This window comes from Lepisosteus platostomus, chromosome 4 (genome assembly GCF_059453375.1).
Source record: "Lepisosteus platostomus isolate fLepPlt1 chromosome 4, fLepPlt1.hap1, whole genome shotgun sequence".
NCBI lineage: Eukaryota > Metazoa > Chordata > Actinopteri > Semionotiformes > Lepisosteidae > Lepisosteus > Lepisosteus platostomus.
Window position 1 is genome coordinate 17,628,375 of NC_142614.1, and position 20,863 is coordinate 17,649,237.

The window sequence follows — 20,863 nt, forward strand, 5'->3', positions numbered from 1 at the left end:
CCCAAACATGTGGAAGAAGGTGCTCTGGTCAGATGAAACCAAAATCGAACTTTTTGGCCACAATGCAAAACGATATGTTTGGCGTAAAAGCAACACAGCTCATCACCCTCAACACACCATCCCCACTGTCAAACATGGTGGTGGCAGCATCATGGTTTGGGCCTGCTTTTCTTCAGCAGGGACAGGGAAGATGGTTAAAATTGAGGGGAAGATGGATGCAGCCAAATACAGGACCATTCTGGATGAAAACCTGTTGGAGTCTGCAAAAGACCTGAAACTGGGACGGAGATTTATCTTCCAACAAGACAATGATCCCAAACATACAGCAAAATCTACAAAGGAATGGTTCACAAATAAACGTATCCAGGTGTTTGAATGGCCAAGTCAAAGTCCAGACCTGAATCCAATCGAGAATCTGTGGAAAGAGCTGAAAACTGCTGTTCACAAACGCTCTCCATCCAACCTCACTGAGCTCGAGCTGTTTTGCAAGGAAGAATGGGCAAGAATTTCAGTCTCTCGATGTGCAAAACTGATAGAGACATACCCCAAGCGACTTGCAGCTGTAATCGCAGCAAAAGGTGGCTCTACAAAGTATTAACGCAAGGGGGCCGAATAATTTTGCACGCCCCACTTTTCATTTTTTTATTAGTTAAAAAAGTTTCAAAAATCCAATAGATTTCGTTCCACTTCACAATTGTGTCCCACTTGTTGGTGATTCTTCACATAAAATAAAAAAATTATATCTTTATGTTTGAAGCCTGAAATGTGGCAAAAGGTTGAAAAGTTCAAGGGGGCCGAATACTTTCGCAAGGCACTGTAAGATGACGTGACCCTTTACTTTTGCAATTGACAGTCATTTGTTACCATTATTTCCACACGTCTGCTCAGAGAAATGAAGTAAAGTCACATACAGCACATCCTCCAAAAGATTCACCTTCTTTATACCTGCTTCCTTTTGCAATAACAGAACAGAAAAGCCCATATTTGCTGATGTGCAATAGGCAAAGGATTCTTCAGATCACTCCACTTCACTCAGCTCAACTCAAGTGGTACTCAGCCAGTTATGTGCTGCCCGTGGGCTCTGCCAACTGCAGAGGGCTTAGTGTCACACCCTGATTCGAACTAGTAATCTCCTGGCCGAGGATTGTGAAGAAACATACAAATAAAACATTATATAACATCTATGTGACTATAATGAACAAATGTGCTTAACAAAAAAATACACATCCTGAAGTACTAAACTGGTAAATTACTAATTTGACATTAATCATATTGAAGTCTGAAGAAAGTGGACTGAGTGAAAAACACAAAACAAATTTGTTTTTAACAATGTCCTCAGGTTTACAAAACACAAACATGTGTTTGTATAAATTCATTCATCCAGCTCACCTGACAGTGTGGGTGTGGATTGGAACAGCCCATCATTGCACCCTTATTTTCAAAAATCTGGAAGACAAAGGTGGATTGCAATGTTACCTAGAATCAGAAATGATCAATTTTCAAACTGCAGTATTCTGCTCCAGACTGGACCTTCAGAATCCTAGCCTCATAACTCAGTGTTCTAGCTGAGATTCAACCAAAATGAACTTAACTGTACTATTCATTTCCTTAACAGGAACATTTGTTTCTGCTAAGAATGTACAGATTTCAAGTTTCTGACCAAAAATGTGTGTTTAATTTGAAATGTCCAAAAGTTGTTTTCCAACATTCTTATTTAATTTTTTTTTTCTCCAACCAGCATTCAATCATTTATTTTTAAATCAACATTGGCTTACAGTGCATAGGGAAAATTCAAAAGCCGCACACAATTCTAAAAAATTGAATCTTTATGTGTAATGTATGGAATTTTCAAATTATTGTATTAAGATCAGAAGATTTTCATTGCTACACGGTAATAAAACATAGCTCTGAGAATCCTACTCCAGTTTTACAACAGCAGAGAGAGGAGCTGTAAAATAGAGAGCTCGTATTTTCAGAGGAGTGCATGCCTTGGTATCCAGCTGATCCAATTAATTCAGAAGAGTAATTACACTATGTTATCAGTTAGTGTCACTTCAGACGACACAGCATGAAGGATTATGAATCAGATTATGAGGAATTTCGACGCAACACCTTTTGAAAGTAAAAAGTCATGCCTTTCTAAATTACAATTGGGTATTTTTAAGAACAAGCACACAAAAGAGATTAAATTTGCCATACAAATTACTTTCTTCTGTCTTATCTTAATAAGACCCTTGTGGCCATCTATGAACCTACAGTATGGCATTCTTGTGGCATAAAAGTAAAAAATACCTTTTTAGTTAATGTATTCGAGTTCTGAGACGTTCCAATGAAGTTGACCAGAAGAGAACACAGAGATATCAACTCTTTGCAAATTAGCTGCATAAGAGCAAAAATAATCCTACTTACTGCCACAGTTAGCTACCTATTTATGCTGCAATTCTCAATTTTGTTTCAGCATTACCTGCACCCAGGGATATGTGGCTCCCAGTTCCACATTCAGCTCTGCCCACTTGTGAATCACAGCCTTGATCTCACTGACCTGCATCAGAGGCAGGGTGATGTCTGACCAGGGGTGGAAGCACATCACTTTACTATAAAACAAAAACGACATGCTTGTCAGGGTGCAGTACTCCAAAGAGAAAGACATTCACAGCATTGCAACAGCAGTCTATCTACTGTAAGTAGTTTTGCGTTATATTTTATGTTTTTCATGACCTCCTCTAATTTGTAACCTTTCTTATGTTCTAATAAAGTAAATGTCCTCCCCAATTTGCCCAACAGGCAGAAAGAACTGAAACTTTTTGTCTTGAAGAGAGAAGAACACGAGAGGACATGATTGAAATATTCAAAACCCTCAAAGGCACTGACAAAGTCAGGTCAGTGGCCCTCTTTAGAACCACCAATGCAATACAAACCAGGGGACACAAATAGAAATTCAAGTGACATGCATTTAAGACTGAGAACAAAGGCATATCTTTATATTTCTCTACACAAAGAGCTGTAGGGTGTATGGAAAAACTACCCAGCCAAATAGGGGAAGCTGACTCCCTGGTTGGAGAGCCAGCTACTAGCTATTGAACAGCCAATCGCCTTCTCTCATTGGTGACCAGTCCCAGACTGACAGTGCAATTTCAGATACACCTTCCAGTATTCAGAGCACAGCTTTGTAAAAGAGGTGAGGTCTTCAAAACATTTTCATGTATACATGAGAACGAGCCAAAGTGAAGGGTGTGGCTGCTGAAAGTGATTGTACAATGCTTACATGCTGGGGAAGGGAGTACGCAGAATTCAATGTTCTGCTGTGATGCAGCACATTTTTCCCATGTTACCTGTCTGATTCATCAATACAATAAATTCAAAATTCTGAACGTGGGGAAATGGAAGGAGTAAGTATATGAGTGTTGCACACAACATTTATCCACTGCTCTTTTCAAAATGTCCTTCTGTTTTTATTAGAATAGTAATAGAACTTAAACCAGAATCATCTCGCATATACAATCTGTGGAATAGGTTCATAGCAGACTGAATTTCCTCCACCTTTATCATTTGGGTGGAGAAAAAAAGGTTTTAAATGTGTTTTATATCATCTTTCCAGAAGTAATTTTACCAACCTTTATAAACCATTTTCCCTAGATACCCCTGTAATCTATCTCTGTCTATGAACACTATTTCTGGACAGTTTCTCTATTTCCTTAACAGCTGTAGAATGCATCTTCTTAGCTCATAAAGTCTTAAGATCCTTATATACAATTTTTAAAGCTGTTCTTTACATTACACTGCCACCTGGTGGTTATAAAACATATAGGGAGAAATCACAACTTTTTTTCTTAGGTTCTGTAAAATAAGATTTATCTATCCTTCCATGATGTAGTAATTGCAATCTACTGTAGTCAAACAGATGTCTCATCAATCATAATCCATATGTAATCTGGGTGTCTCAAATACATTTTAGTATCTCTGTGTTATGTGCTGTGTGTAATCAATCTTAATTTGTAACAAAAATACCACGCTTCTTGTTCATTTTATGACATGATGACAGTTAAATTCATCCATCCATTTTCTAACCACTTTATCCTTGACGGGGTCTGGGGGAAACAGGAGCCTATCCCAGCAAGCAAGACAGGATACATCATGGACAGGATTACTACCCGCAGGCACACACAGACACAAGCATGCACACATTCACATTGAGGGCAATTTCCCCAGAAGCCAGTTAATCTACCAGCATGTCTTTTGAGTGTAAGAGGAATCCCACAGAAACACAGAGAGAACATACAAACTCCACACAGATAGAGCCCCAGGTCCAGAATTGAACCCAGGGTCCCAGCGCTGTGAAGCAGCACTGCTTACAACTGTGCCACCATGCTGCCTACACTTATAATTGTATCTTATTAAAAGAACCTCAGTAATGACAGTTATTACAAAGCAATAACTTATCTCTTCTATTATTTAGTAATTAGTACTTTTAATAGCCTGAAGGCACCATCCTAATGTGGCAGAAGAAATGTGTTTTGAAGGTGTAGTTTCCCAAGACTGACAGCGATACTCATCTCAGCCCAGTGTAACTCCTCAAGGCCTTTTTAAATCCAATAATGACGATGGAATTTTGGTCAAGACTGATTAAATCAACTCGTAATACAATGATCCGACATACCTAATTACTTTACAGTGGAGCCGACTACAGTTTATTAAGGACATGATCAAGCATGCAATTATGATCAGGTGCATATCATCGCATTCGACACAGATTTTATACTTCAATATCTCTGTGTTCCATCACAGTTTTTAAGCTGACCCAGGTGTCACTTAAAATAGAAAGTTAGGTTCAAAATGAAGGGGATATGCAACCTTCTTTGCTAAATAAACATAAAACAGTATTTAAGTCAGATGATCATAAAGATTTCTGATCATTTCAAGGTGAGAATCACCCCCTTTTCTGGTATTGTCAGTCTGCCCTGATAACAATGATAATGTGGAGGTGTCTTTTGACAATCTATATTAGTTAACAAGCTTCTGACATATCAATCTCTGTGGTGATGAACGAGCATCTTGTCCAGGGTGTGGTCCTGTATTGTGCTTGAGAGATAAGCTCGGTTGCCACAACTCTCACCAGAAATACAGAATGTTATAACACTGAATTATAGAATGCCCCTGTTATGAACAATCAAATTATGCATATTTCTAAAATGGCATGTTTAACCTTTTGTCTGTAGTTTTCAATTACTTTGATGACATGCTAACATTTTCAATCAACAACAATCCAAGCTAACAGCATACCTTTATGCCGCAATTGTGGGAATAACCACAATTTCAGTATTTTACCTGACGTGTATGACTCCTAGCATATACTAATCAATGTATGTAATTATTTATTATACATATAAATAAATATGCACATAAATGTTTAACATGTAGGCTTATCTGTGCAAAATTGCTTTTTATTAACATATTTCAACTCATTAGTTGTCTTTCTGAGGACATTTCCCAATTCTGAAACAAGAACATAGAAGATAAACTGTAAGGTAGTCAGTAGTAGGCCCTGGTCAAAAGATTAGTTTTAAGTTTGATTTGAAAAGAGTCAAATAATTTGTCTCTCAAAGACTCAGAAGAAAGGCATTCCATAACAATGGAGCAACTACAGAAAAAAGCACTGTCACTAGAAGTCTGAGACGTAGTCCTAGATACAGTGAGCAAATTTCTCATGAAATAAAAACAGACTGGTTTATTAGTTTTATTTCTGTCAGTATATCTACCAGAGTGAATGCGCTATCAGCTTTCATTAAACAGGAGTAAATGCTACATTCTGAATATTGGGTATTCACCCTATGTACTATTTTTCATAGAACTGCAATTTCAAGGATTAAAGATCCTTAGCTGCACACTTTCCCATAATTTATTTGCTCCATACCCTACTGGCTATATCTGTTACCCTAGCTTTCAGAAAATATAAAATGTCACAGTTACATGCCTGATTGGTATAACAAGAAAAGATTCTGCTACAAAATGTGAGAATTCACACACATGCTCATTCGCATAAAATAAATGCAAACTAATTCAGCCATGACAAAAAATAATTAATTCTTCTTACCAAACACCTCTGGCACCTTTCGTCTGAAACAATGGATGGTCGCTGGATCCTGACAGGGGAAAATTGATTTGGATTAAACATATTTTAGTTAATGGGTACTTAATAGCACAATTAGATGCCTGTTCACAGTTCAGTGATTAAGGAGCCGGTTTCATGCTTTCCGATTTATTAGCTGCGCTTAAAGAGAGCATGTTACCTCCTGCAGGGTGAACTCCAGGACAGAAAAGCAGCACTGCTGCTTTCATTACAAATGTCACAATCAAAAATTTTTCTTTTTTTAGGTGAGAGTGGTATTCATTTTGAATGAAAATAAATATTCTGCAAATATCATGCACTTGTTTTTAAATGTACTTCTTGTAGCGCATACCATTTGGCCACTGCAAACTGATAAAACGTAAATGAAGATAACTGGGGAAGAACATAACTGTTTCACACTATTCCAAAGTACAATGAAATCATAAAGTATTAGTTCTATCCTGAACACTTATTGTATTTAAATTTAAAGGGATTTTGTGATCATTTTGTAATGCAGAAGCTGGAGTTTTTTCTATTTAAGCTACTTGCAGTCCTTAAATAGGAAATACTTCATAACACTTATGCTGCCTAGTCAGAATTTCCTACACTTTTTTCCTCTTATATTTAATGACTACAAATAGCTATGTTTCTCATATGTTTCTTCCCATATTAAAGTCATTTTGGACTGTGTAGACTGCTGCCCCTCCCCCACTAATGTCCCAGACAAGGAACAATTTGCTACGTCATTAAAACTCTCAAATGGAATGAAAAAAGTTATCACAGTGGGGAAAAGACAACCCCACAATTTTCTAGGAAAGAAATCCACAAAAAGAGATGCACCATATTTTGTCTGAGAGGCATGCTGGTGTCTTTAAAAGCTCAATTTCAATATTATATCAAAGTTATTTGTTGCATTACCTCTGCCTCCCGGTCACTTATGTAGAAGATAAGGACAGTACATACACATAGGATAAACACACTGTACAGCTCCCCTTTACCCATAGCAGTAGCTGAAGTGGGCTCCATGTCCGTAAAAGACAAGACACTCCATGTTACATTTATCCCTGAATTTCAGAAAGTTTTGATCCGTTGTTTTTTTTTAACTCATTTCCAATGTTGTTTAACACATACCCTTAAAAACTATTTCAGCGCATCCAGATGTATTCATTAACATTATATTTTGAAGATTAAACATAGGAGAAGACAGATTATCACAGTATGTGCCAATAAGTTGTTACTAACCACTTTCCTTTAGACTAAAGACAAAAATAAAATAATATCACTCTCCTGTGATTTCATCTCCCATCTGCATTCCCCCTTGTAAGTATTCTCATGTTTCTCTTTGCACGGTTACTTGCCATTTTACCCTGTTCTTCAGACATAGGTTCTGAATAGCTTTGTCAATGGCAAACACTATTGTTTCACACAGATTCATATTCATCCCCCGACATTATCTGACAGTATGCAGAAGCTGCACTTTTAGCACACTGGAGCTAAGGTGTACAAAAGAAAAAAACAAAAAAATATGTTTTACTTTTAATTTCTATAAATGTTTATGTAGTTGACTAAAAAAGTTTGCAATTGTATGTACACCACCATTGTTTGCTAGGACAGTTATTTAGACAGTTATATATCTAAATTATTGATTAAATTGTTATGGTAGTATAAACATCAACATCAAGACAAGTCCTCTGCCTTGGGCACAAATATCCCCCAAAGAGGTAGGTGCTCATGGCTCTTCTGATACATTTCAATGTAGTATATTTGTTTCAATTAATTTATGATCAGCAGCAGGATCAATAGAGCAATTATGTAGCACTAACCAAAAATAAAAATTCCACAAACTCCATTACAGTAATAAAAAATAATTAATTTATATCAGAAAACTTAAAGTGCAAAAGTATATTCTGAGTCTAGATGTAGCATTTTGCACAATCTGCAAACGTAACAAAGCTTAGATAGAGAGAACCAAAAAAAGAATATTAGAATAGCCCTGTCTAGAAGTAACAAAAACATAAATGTATTTCTCAGAATTTACAGCTGATAGATATAATTGTACTCTGGCAATATTTCTAAGTTGATGAAAGGAAATCAAGTTCAATTTTCAGCAGTATACAGCATGTCTCAATAGAGTGGAATGTAACTGAGATTTTGTTGCCTGCCTCTAGCCTATACCCTTTTCCTAAACACTTCTTCAATTCCTCATCTGCCAAGGAAGTGTTTCAGTCCTCGATGCTGAAACTATTTATCTCCAATTTTAGTTCATAATCCTATCCATGCACTATTTCCTTGAAATAACACATTACATGTACAAATGCCAGCAGCCATATCACCCTGCAACTCACAACTGGTAACCCACTGAAGCTAAGCAGGTGTGAGCCTGGTCAGTACCTGGATGGGAGACCTCCTGAGAAACACAAAGGTTGCTATTGGAAGAGGTGTTAGTGGGGTCAGCAATCACCCTGCAGTCCATGTGGCTCCTAATGCCCCAGTATAGTATTGGGGATACTATACTGTTAAAAGTTGCCGTCCTTCGGTTGAGACGTAAAACTGAGGTCCTGACTCACTGTGGTCATTAAAAATCCCAGGGCATTTCTTGAAAAGAGTAGGGGTGAAACCCCGGCATCCTGGCCAAATTTCCCATTGGCCCTTACCAATCATGGCATTATAATAATCCCCTTCTATAAACTGGCTGCATCACTCTGTTCTCCTCCCCACTAATAGCTGATGTGTGGGGAGTGTCCTGGCACACTATGGCTGCCATCGCATCATCCAGGTGGATGCTGCACATTGGTGGCGGTGGAGGGGAGTCCCCATTACCTGTAAAATGCTTTGAGCGGAGTGTCCAGAAAAGCGGTATATAAGTGTAAGCAATTATTATAGATGTCTTTAAAGAGTGCAGAGTGAGAATTGAACATTTTTGTGGTCAGTCTCTGAAAGTATTTTTATGTTTAAATGTGAAAATGTAAGGAAGAAACAATACAGGCAGAAAAAGGAGAACTTGTTGACTTCCTTCTACGTAGGGGACATTGGGGCACACACTGAGACCTTAGGAAGGAAATAAAGAACCTTTTCTAAGGATGTTGAGTTTACTGTAAGTGAATGGATTGAAAGATAATAATAATCATTTGTAATTTCGCTTCCAAAGGAAAGTAGACCAACCTGGCTCTGGAGCATCAGGCTGAAGTGCTGGGAAGTCGTTATCAAACAAGAAAGTGCTCTCATAGTCAGGGTTAACCTGCAACACATAAAACAAGCTGCAAAAACCAAGAAGACAATTTGATTTGGGATTTGTTTTAATCTGTCCATCAGTGAATAAACATTACAGCCAGCCGCTGGCTAAAGGCAAAGTAAAAACATCTGTGTTCTGTGCTACTGATCTTCTATGATATTTCCCAGGTCTCAAGATTTTTCTCTTCATAGTTCACTAAATCACAAGGAAAAAAAATCTAAAACATACTTTAAGCTTTCTATACTTCTCCTGAGAAACCAATTTCCTTAAAATGAAATGTCCTTCTTCTTTGACCTCTTACACTCTGTAGGAATATCACTGAGCAAATTTAAACATAGCTGTCACTTCAATTCATTGACTTCACTAATGTGGGCACGCAAGTTCTATTAGTTAAGTGTAACTCCATAACTTCTCCCTGATAAAAGTGAACATGTATTACATGGGTTGTCTACAAACGTACACTGTATATTGCATCTCTGATAACATGTATTGCAACACATTCTGTACATCAGTGGAATTACTACCCTCCTTAGGACAGAGTGGCAGCTGCCTCTGTGGGATCTGGGCTCCTTTCAAAAAGAAATTAACTATTCTGTTTCCCTGAGGGGTGTTCTCTGTGTAAAGAGCATACTGATACAGAAAGGTCTGATTAAAAAACACTAACATTTTTTTTTTTGGCTTCGAGGAGAAAGTAGCAGGACGACACTCTAATCGGGATTCCATTGCAGGGAACCCACACAGAGGCAATCTGAAACACCGATTAACCTGTCCATAATGACTTTGGGAAGAAAGAGGAAATCCACATTGGACATGATGACTCTACACAGAAGGCACCCCAAGCTGAAATTGATCCCAGGATGCAAGAGCTGTGAGGCTACAGTGCTAACACCTCTGAGCCACCCTATATACAATCAAACCCATGTAATACCTCTATTGATTGTTGAGTGTCAGCCTTTGCCGATTATCATTAAATTGAAAAGTCCCCGACAGCATGAAATCTGCTGATAATATCAATTTGATTAGTGTCTTATATATGTTAATAACATGTTATTATCAGCCATGCAATTGATTGCTATTCCCTCGGGAGGGGGATCAGAATACCTCCTGGGTATCCCTGCCTGTCGTAAGAGGCGACTAAAAGGGTTGTGTCAGGAAGGGCATCCGACGTAAAACCATCTTGCCAAAACCATGGTTGCAAAGAACACAAAGCACATACCGGATCGGCCGGGGCCCGGGTTAACAACGTCCGCCATTAGTGCTGTGTCCCAACAGGGTACTAATGGAAATTATGCTACTGTGGGGAAAACTGTAGAGTGGGGGCTACAGAAAAGAAACAAGGTGAAGGGGCCTGGAAGGAATGTTAAGTCAATGAGAGTGGGGAGTTGGAATGTTGGCACCATGACAGGGAGAGGGAGAGAATTGGTTGAAACTATGGCAAGGAGAAAAGTGGAGATCTTGTGTGTGCAAGAAACCAAGTGGAAAGGAAACAGCTCAAGACACCTAGGAGAGGGATACAAGATTCTATATGCTGGAAAGAGTACCAAAATGAATGGAGTGGGTGTGATAGTGTGCAAAGACCTAGCAGACAAGATAGTGAGGGTGGTTAGACACTCAGACAGGATTATCAATGTACAGGTGGCTTTTGAGAGTGGGTTATGGAATATCATCTCTGTATATGCACCACAGGTAGGAAGACCACAGGAGGAAAAGGATAGCTTTTTGGAAGATCTCGAAGAAGTGGTTAGCAGAATCCCAGGAAATGAAATGGTGGTAATTGGAGGAGACTTCAATGCACATTTAGGAGAGAAATGCCCAGATTATCCAGATGAACATGGTCAGAGAGGGCTAGGAGAGAGAAATGAAGAAGGAGGAAGGCTACTAGAAACACTCCAAGCTCTTGAATTGTTTGCAGTGAACACAGGGTTCACGAAGAATTATGAGCAAAAGGTGACATACAGGAGTGGAGGCCATGATACCCAAATAGATTACATATTAGTGAGAAGAATTGATAGAGCGAAAGTCCAAGATGCTAAAGTCCTGCCCTATGAGGCTGTTACCAGACAACACAGGCTACTGGTGATGGACATCACAATATTGAAGGAGCGAAGAATAAGGCAGAGGAAACACCCAGCACGAACAAAAGTGTGGAAACTGAGAGAAAACAAAGTAGATTTCAACAGGCTGGTGAAAGAAATGAAAAACAACACAGAGGAAACAGAGGAGCCTTCAGTTGAAGAAGAGTGGACTGAGATGAGCCACATCCTAGAAGAGGCTGCTACCAGGGTTTGTGGAAAGACAAGAGGAGGCAGACCGAGGGAAAATGAAGAGTGGTGGTGGGATATGGAAGTTCAGGAAACACTGAAGGAAAAGAAAAAAGCATACAAGGCACTGAAAGATGGCACTGGAGAATTACAAGAATATAAGAGACTAAAGAAGGTAGCAAAAAGAAGTGTAGCAAGAGCAAAGGAAAGAGCCTGGAAAGAATGGTATGAGAAACTTGAAACAAAGGAAGGAGAGGACCAAATCTACAAGATTGCTAAACATAGAGCGAGACAGAAAAAAGATATTATCCGGGTGGCGGTACTCAAGGATGGAGAAGGCAGAGTCTTGATTAAACAAGAACAGATCAAGCAAAGATGGCTGGAGTACTTCAAAAATCTGTTAAATGTAGAAAATGAGAGGGAGAACCTAGTGGAGGCAGACGTAGTGTGTGGACCAATCCAAGAAATTTCAGTAAAGGAAGTGACAGAAGCTATCAAAGAGATGAAAGTGGGCAAAGCAACTGGACCATCAGGAATAGCAGCAGAACACTTTAAGAACCTCGATGAAGAGGGGATTCAGTGGCTGACGAGATTGCTAAACAATATTGCAAAGGAAGAGAGAATTCCAGAAGAATGGACAAAAAGCAGTATGGTTACCATCTACAAGGAGAAAGGAGACCCAATGGAGTGTAAAAACTATAGAGGAATAAAACTTCTGGAACATGGATTGAAAATCCTGGAAAAAATTCTGGACAAGAGACTCAGGAAGATAATCAGGATCCACAACTCACAATTTGGATTCTCAGCGGGGAAAAGCACAACAGATGCCATTTTTGTGATGAGACAGTTACAGGAGAAGACACTAGAGAAAGGGAAAAAGCTGTATGTGGCCTTTCTGGACTTGGAGAAGGCATATGACCGTGTGCCCAGAGAGGTGGTGTATTGGTGCTTGAGGAAGAAAGGAGTACCAGAAAGCATGGTGAAGTTAGTTCAAGCAACCTATAGAGATACAACTACAAAGATGATAACACAACAGGGAGAGACAAAAGAGTTTGAAATCACAGTTGGAGTACACCAAGGATCAGCACTAAGTCCTTTCCTTTTCATAAACATTATTGACACACTGACAGAGGAGGTAAGAACAGAAGTGCCTTGGGAACTCATCTTTGCTGATGATGTGGCACTGATGGCAGACTCAGAAGTAGAACTACAGGAGAAAGTGTTCAAATGGCAGAGGAGTCTGGAAAAGGGTGGACTGAAAATGAATGCAGAAAAATCTGAAATAATGGTAATGGAGAGAAGAGGAGATACTATGACCAATGTTGAGGAGACAAATGGAGGAAAACTGAAACAAGTTGATGACTTTAAATACCTTGGATCAAAACTGGTAAAGGGAGGAGAAACACTGGAGGCAGTAAAACAAAGAGTGAAAGCTGGATGGAACAAGTGGAGAGAAATAACTGGAATAATCTGTGACAGGAAAATTCCCAGAAAGTTAAAGTGCAAAATGTACAAGACTGTGATTAGACCTGTATTACTATATGGAGCTGAATGCTTGGCAGTTGGAAAGAGGGAAGAGAACTTGATGAGAAGAACTGAAATGAGGATGTTGAGATGGATTCTGCAGATTTCAATGAAGGATAAGATCAGAAATGAAGAAATCCGTAGACGATGTAGGGTGGTGGATGTGGTTGAGAAGATGCGAGAAGCGAGGTTACGGTGGTATGGACATATCATGAGGAGGGACGTTGAGGAAGTAACAAAGAGGGTAATGGAATTTGAGGTGGAAGGTAACAGAGGAAGAGGCAGGCCTAGAAAGAGATGGATAGATTGTGTGAGAAAAGATATGGAGGTATGTGAAGTGAGTGAGGAAGATGTGCTCGACAGAGACAAATGGAGAAGAGCAACCAAAGCAGCTGACCCCAGGACAGTCTGGGACTAAGGCTGTGAAAAAGAAGAAGAAGAATTGATTGCTATTTAAACAGTGTATAAAGTGAAACACAAAGCAGAGCACACAAGTGGAAACATGAAAGCACTATGCAGAAAGAAAGAAGAAATAATCAAATCTCCTGCTGGTCCTTGAATTTGTTTTTTTTGGTGATTAAATGAAAATATTTATCAAAAAAACTCTCATAAAAATCGCAAGCAAGATGAAAAACAAGTTAGTTTCTAAAGGAGCTAACTGCATTTTTCAGTCAGAACGCTCAATAACCACAAGATAGCCGGTAGTAAAGCATTTCTTGAGTGAGATATAGGAATTTGTTCAAGCGCAGAAGGACTCAGTATATCACAGCAGTCAACAGATTAAAAAATAAAACTAGGGAGACAGCAGTTATCAACAGGGAATTCTATTGTGTTTGCTAGCTTGATTTCAGTGCTGGCCAGACATAATTTCCAGCAGATGAACTGCAACATGGAAAATGCTGAGCTTTGGCTTTCCAAGTGCAGGTTAGAAATTTGAAGGTTATCCGAAGGCCCAGGTCTCTGCCAGCACCCACTGGCATGTGAAGCCCCTCAGAGGTTAAGTCCACCACTTCTCATGTAGCCTAAAGGCACATCACAAGGTGCTTAGTGTACCCTACCTCCCCATTGGCTCTTGTGCTGCCTGGACAAAGTGGATTGGAGGGATCGTGGCGGGGGATATTGTCCTCTGGGGGTTTCTCCATTTGGCCCTTCCAAGGCCTCTTCATCCTGTGAGCAGAAACCAGGACCCACGAGTCTCTGAGGGGGTTGTAGCGCATGTGCTGGTGTTCTAAAGACATGGCACAAATTCAGTTATGTAGCTTCTCATTTGTGATTTCACGGTCTATTCTTAAAACCTGAAGAAAGTATAATAAAGGTCTGGCGGACACACTATTACACATATTACGTCAGTACAGCCAAGCCTGCTTAATCCATCAATACCCCGTATCTTATATATAGCATAGGGGTTATAATTATGAACATGTAAGCAATTGTATTGTAAAGGATAGTTCCAACTATTCATATTAGTTTTTGCACAATGTCTAAACTTAAAAATATTTACATAGTATCTTGTGTGAGAGATATATTAACTAAAACTACTTTAAAATGCAAGACTAGGATAAAGCTTTTTTGAAGGAAAACGCACTAGAGATGATTATGTCAGTTGACTAAAATCTCAGGAAAGTCAGTTTCTTGATAGTTCCATTTAGAAAACATGTTTAATTCCTTTAATTTTCTAGAATCCAAAAATCTACAGTACAAGTGAAGACTTAGTGTTGATATATCCATCTAACGTTCTCCACAAATAACTAGAGAACATAGTTTTTGTCCTTTACGAGACTTGGATACTTCATAACTTATCTTTGTTTGGGGAAAGAAGGACAATGTTTAAACTTTAGCTTTGTGTTTTCTATTCTGTAGTCCTATGTACCAAGTTCTACTAACTGTACCTTTGCAGTTTTTGCTTCGTTCATCTTTTAATAGGGAGTTAACAGAGGTTTTTATCCTCCTGAAACAGATCCATGTACTTCATTTTACAGCCTTTTAAGTGTTAAGTATTTTTTATTTTAAGTAAAGTGTACACAAAATTAAGGCTTGGCAAGTTGATCTCGTTGTCTGAAGAAGGCATAAAATATGAAGTTCCACAAACACTACAGGCATAATATAAAGAAAGGAAGCCACTGTTTAGTGACAGAAAAGATTCCTTCCGACTTCATCTCCCATGATGCCACGAAATACAACAGTTCCTTAAACAACTTCCTTAAACAGTTTCCATCACCAGCGTTAACGATAGTAGCAATTTGATATCTTCATCTTTAAATGGTGTTGTTCATTTATCGTATCTTTAAGATGCTGGAAGCTTTGAGATTCGAACCACGTATCTTCTGTTCTCACTCAGTGCTATTTCCAATACAACCAGAATGACAACACAGCTGGACAAAAGGTAATTAGACCATATGACTTGCAGGAACAAATCTGGCCAAACGATAGGTTACCTCCGGGGTCGAAACCGGTGCGCTCGCTCTTATTTTCTGTGTTCATCGTTCTTTAAAAAAATCTATTCAAAATCCAGTCTCAAGAATGCACTTCTGTAAAGTGAAACAAAAAACTGAAATGGGGCAGGACAGATTGGGACTGCGTCTACAGCAGGAAACTACCGGACGTCATTCTGATTGGGTTAGACTAGCGAGAAGCTGCGTCAGCGTGCAACAAGAAGCAGAGGTTAAATCCACGCGAAAAAGTAAAAAGAAGGCGTTCTCCAAAGCCCAAGACTTGTCATCTTCCTGCTATCTAATTTTCAGCGTCCATGTGGTTCTGATGAAAAACTATTTATTTTGCCCATTGCCCTGTATGTGAAATATTAACAGCATTACTACTTTAAGTGCCTATAAAACGATCAATCAAAGGTGCAAAATATATACAAATATATGAGTATTACACGTAATAAAGCACTTTATTTTATGTAGAAAGCTTATCATTTCAAATACATCTATAACAGAACTAGTAAAGGTTTATTCATGCTGAAAAGAAAAAGAGACAACGTTTCGGCTAAGGACCCTTCTTCAGGTGTCAAAAGACCTACCTGAAATACAGTTCTATAACTACTTGAATTATACCTACAACAGTCCACCGTATTTGGTTGATTTGGACATTTTTATTATTCTGTTTCTTAAACCAATCTTTTTTAACGTATTTGCCTACAATATTGCATATGCCGATATGTGGAAAGCACATGAGAAATTTCGGATTACATTTTGCTCGTCCATCTGCTTTAAGGAGGAAAAAAATCTCTCCGCCCATCGGCAGACTGTGGGTCCATACTATTGGAGCCGAATGAAGCCTCGTTCACTTACTATTGGTGGCCCAGCGCGTCATTTTTTTAAAGACTGGATAGGTTCAGACTGGCCCGGCGTGACAGGAAAATGTATCAGAAAATGTGGGTTAGTTAATGTTTGATGCAAGCCCCGTCGATCAGATTTCTTGATTAAAGTAGTATTTTTTAACTTTTATGGTTACCTCCATTAGCGTTTGGTGAGTTAGACGTGTTCAGTGTCCAACAATGTCTTTTACTTCGAAGGTTTTAAAACTCGTGGTGGCGGTAGGGGTCCTAGTGTTAACGATCCAGTTCTTGCAGTACTGGATGGGGAGCAAAAAATATGTTTTTAATAAAGAAGATGTCGCGAAGCTGGCCAAACAGTATGCAGGCAAGTGCAGTGTTCCTAACTTTTTGATCATTTCTTCATATTGTTCATGTTAAGTGATGACGAAAATACCAAAAACATATTTTAAACGCCGGGACAAGTGAAAGAAAACCAGGAGATTTCGCGAAGGTGGTCTGTTCTTGACTAGTTATTATTGAAAAGTTTGAATTAGTTTAGTGGTCTGTCCTGTCACACTGATCTGCGTCGTTGGCTCCTTTAAATACCATTTACGTTTAAATCCTGTAACATACTGATTTTACACAATGCAACTATTTTCAGTAATGTATATACTTAAATACACAAGGCTGTCTTTTTGGCGGCTTTGCCTGTTCACTCTTGCATTATCTGAAATTTCTACTCAGGCAAACACAAGAGTAATCTTTTGGGCTTCACCTGTTGCAAGGTGTACAACCATCCCCGACTCCGCACGTTCCTGCAAGAGAGTGGCGTTTCTCTGTATTATTGAGGGTACTAGTTTTCTGTTTGTTGGGGTATTATACCGTATGTGTGTGTTTAAACAGGACTGGATCATGAGCAGGCGTTCTCGAAGGTGGTCGTTGAGCTGAGGAAGAAGTACCCTGGTCACATCCTCCCAGATGAGGACCTGCAATGGGTGTTTGTTAATGCTGGAGGGTGGATGGGCTCCATGTGTCTGCTTCATGCGTCAGTCACTGAATATGTCTTGCTCTTTGGAACAGCAGTGGATACCAGCGGACATTCAGGTGAGAATCCCAACAAATCTGGATTTGTCCGTCTCCTATAAATAAAATGCTTTGCCTCTGCCCTTCCACACGCTTCTGCCTTTACAGGTCACCAAACCTGCAGTTAGAGACTTCGTTTAGCTGAAACAGTTTCTGACTGCATGAGATTTTTTGAAGTCATTTATCTCATTAAGACCCATATATAACCATAAGTAAAATTAACCTGAAAAAAGTGGATTTCTCCAAGCTCGCTGTTCACACATAAGTCAATATCTTTATCCACGACAGTTGTAGTGGGTTCCTGTTATATAGGGACCATAGTCCAATGTGTTTTGACTGCATCTTTAAAAGAGCAAATCTACTGCTTAAGACCAGAAAAATGTAAGTTTTTGAGGTATATGTTAAATTGCCTATTTGCAATTTGCCGTTGCCTATTTGACACAGTTAGTGTGTAACAAGAGCAAAGACCAGCATGCATTTGACCAGACGCGTTGAATGAGACAACATTGAAACGTTACTTGTGTAAGTTTACAGTTTCCATGCATTAATACTGATGCTCATTCAGCATAATGTTTTTTTCTGACTTTCTTTTTCTTTGGTAGACTGCAGTGCTGTAGTGCTTTGTAGCAATAAGGTCTTTCCAAAGAACAATCTGGTTTTAATTTTAACAGCTCCACAAATAAACCTGTTCTACAGATGAACCTTCTGTTTTTAGGTCGCTACTGGGCTGAAATTTCGGACACCATTATTTCTGGAACATTTAGACAATGGAAAGAGGGGACTACAAAGAGTGAGGTGTATTATCCAGGTGAGTGAGGTGTTCAGTTTATAATTGCATAAACATCTTTAAAACCAATAGTGAAACAATAAGTAGAGGACATGAGTGGATGCTATAAGGAAGTGCTTTTAGAATTAAGGACAGGGTGTGCTTTTTTGCACAAAGAGTTCTGGGTATCTTATACAAGTCTCCCAGTCATGTTGTCTTAAACCCTGTCTTCTGTTAACCGTCAGCTGGAGGAGATCCTCCGATCAATTAGCTGCTTGTAATCAAACCAGTTAGTGTGTTCTTGTCAGAGTGGTCAAATCCACTTACTGTGTGTCTTAAAGAGTGAAATGGTCAACTAAACACAAAGGTGTAATGCTTAAATATTCTAAATATTGTGCCTCTTGCCATTATCATTTTAAAATATCAACAGTCATGCACAAGGTCATATTGTAGGTTTTTTGTTTTTATTTTTTAAGCTAATCATTTTTTATATTGTATTGGTATGAATGCTCTTGAATGTGTCTTTTTTCTTGTGTGTGCATATTTAAAAGTTTGTTTGATTTATGTGTAGTCATTCAACAAAATCTGAAATAAGTCATTTTTAGAATTCTGGGTTTATTTGTCCTCTGCGTGAGAACATTACTCTGAGAGGAATATGATGAAACGGTGTGCGTTGCCTATTTGACGTCTTTTCTTCCTGTGTCCAGGTGACACTATCGTCCACGCGGTGGGCGAAGCAGCTTCAGTGCAGTGGAGCGCCGGGACATGGATGGTGGAATACGGGCGGGGTTTCATTCCTTCCACATTGGGGTTTGCGTTGGCTGACACAGTGTTCAGCACACAGGACTTCCTCACACTCTTTTACACCGTTCGAGTGTATATCAAAGGCATGCTCCTAGAAACCAACACGTACCTCACCGAGGCTGGGTTCTTTTAAACTCCCTGTGAAGTAAACCACCAAGTAAACTGTGTTTTTAATGTTTGTTGTGGGTTATTCTGAAGACAATAAAATTTCCAGTTTTTTTGTCATGTTATGAGTATCGGGGCCCAGTCAGGTTTTTAAATTCCTTTGGGTGGAAGACTGTGTTCAACTACCAGATGTGGCACTGCTGTAAGACACTTGAGCAAGGTACTTCACTCAGATTGCTTCAGTAAAATACCCAGCTGTATAAATAGGAATAAGTCACTTTCGATAAAATCTATAAATTAAAAATAATTACAGAGGTGGGGCCCGCAAACACCTTGTGCCTGAAAAACCACTGTATGCAAAAATGTGCATCTCTTTTACAGAGGACAGTTAGCCCTAATGAAAAAATATAGAATGGAAAAATCAGATCCCTTATTTAACAGACTAAGCCACCTTGTGTGGTTTAATTCTTCAGCATGGTTTCTCAGGCTCCATTCAGAACAGCTTTTCATTGGTACAACCCCCCGAGGCTTAACACTACTGTTACATTGTAGGTGGCATTGAGCAATGTATGTCTCTCAGTGGAAGCAGATTGTTTGAATAATGAAGCTCAAAACACCTTTGATGTTGATGTGCCCTGAGGGCCAATGTAATAGACAGTTAGCCATTTATCTACAGGAAAAACATGACCTACTGTCTTTGATTATATATGCAGTCTAGTACCAAGGAAACAATTTGTTTGAATGAGTAATAGAAAATGGTTACTATACAATGTTTTCTTGTTTGAACATTGGTCCTGATAGAAAACTTTGGAGAATTATCTTTGGAATACCTATTATTATTTCTCAGGATCTCGGTTTGACTTACTTTCCCAAAAACACTGTGTAGACACTTATAAAAATCTTATTGCAATGTTTTATTACACTGTGTATGAAGTAATCAAAATATAATTTCTATGCAGTGCATAGGTCACTTAGGCATTTTTGTAATTCTCATTTTTTAAAATTGTTTTCTGGCTTTTTTTCTATCCAGAATTAAAGATGATATAGACAGCCTAATCCAGATTTGTCAGTGTATTTCACATCTGAAGGTTACTTGTGACTACCCAGAACATTTGTCTTCAACAAATGTTTAGCTATTGTTATTTACAAACCTTAGTTGAAGGCCTTAATTTGTATTATAGTTTTTAATATTTCATACAATCTGTTAACTACAATATGAGTGCAGCCTGCAGTTAAGATATCTGAATTAACCTAATCTTATTCAAGATGTGACAATATTAGTAGATTTTAACCAGCTGCACTGTTGTTTGTATAATTGAATGTTATTTTGTAAAACTAAGAAATGTTTAACATATTGCATCAAGCATCTATGTATATCAAAACATTTAGGTTCACTCTTGAAGGGAAAAAACTAATAAATTGCTCATTCATACATACTCGTATTTAATACTGTATTTGTTTTTCAATTTCAGTACGCATACCAATGTGGTAATCAATGTCATGGGGAAGAGTAATCCACTGAAGAAAATGTTAAACACTTAGTAAAAACATTCAAAGTATTACTAAATATAAGGAGTTGAAGTGTAAAAAAAACATTTAGACTTACAAAAGCTTATGGCAGCATGGTTCCCAAATTCCAGAAGTATTTTAGTCCTATTGTTTTGCTCATATAACCAGAAACATTTTTCATTTTAAGCATGCCATTAGTTTAATAAATGTCCTA

The 20,863-nt window shown here is 38.5% G+C and overlaps 2 protein-coding genes across 3 annotated transcripts in view; one reads left to right on the forward strand and one right to left on the reverse strand.

Annotated features, from left to right (window-relative positions):
* galt (galactose-1-phosphate uridylyltransferase) overlaps nt 1–15,927 on the reverse strand; it is a 96,957-nt gene extending 81,030 nt beyond the window's left edge. Inside the window, exons 1-6 of one of the 2 annotated variants that reach the window (XM_088628783.1) lie at nt 15,559–15,927; nt 14,182–14,351; nt 9,269–9,344; nt 6,092–6,140; nt 2,465–2,594; nt 1,390–1,446 (exon numbers count right to left, since the gene is read on the reverse strand). In XM_088628783.1, coding sequence (XP_088484909.1) covers nt 1,390–1,446; nt 2,465–2,594; nt 6,092–6,140; nt 9,269–9,344; nt 14,182–14,351; nt 15,559–15,604 — 528 coding nt within the window. In that variant the 5' untranslated portion in view covers nt 15,605–15,927. The remainder of the gene's footprint in view (nt 1–1,389; nt 1,447–2,464; nt 2,595–6,091; nt 6,141–9,268; nt 9,345–14,181; nt 14,352–15,558) is intronic. The other variant, XM_088628782.1, reaches the window with a different exon arrangement.
* A 501-nt stretch (nt 15,928–16,428) lies between these two features.
* On the forward strand, nt 16,429–20,576 carry sigmar1 (sigma non-opioid intracellular receptor 1). The gene is made up of 4 exons (XM_088628784.1): nt 16,429–16,767; nt 17,286–17,486; nt 18,181–18,273; nt 18,939–20,576. The coding sequence occupies exons 1-4, from the start codon at nt 16,623–16,625 to the stop codon at nt 19,166–19,168; spliced, it is 669 nt and encodes a 222-aa protein (XP_088484910.1). The 5' UTR covers nt 16,429–16,622; the 3' UTR covers nt 19,169–20,576.
* The last annotated feature ends 287 nt before the right edge of the window (nt 20,577–20,863 follow it).

What these genes read in the sequence shown, in the direction of transcription:
- sigmar1 (XM_088628784.1), top strand. Translation starts at nt 16,623, where the DNA reads ATGTCTTTTACTTCGAAGGTTTTAAAACTCGTGGTGGCGGTAGGGGTC. An exon ending in GCTGGCCAAACAGTATGCAG is followed by an intron (nt 16,768 to 17,285) that starts GCAAGTGCAGTG and finishes GTGTTTAAACAG; the next exon opens with GACTGGATCATGAGCAGGCG. An exon ending in GAGTGAGGTGTATTATCCAG is followed by an intron (nt 18,274 to 18,938) that starts GTGAGTGAGGTG and finishes TCCTGTGTCCAG; the next exon opens with GTGACACTATCGTCCACGCG.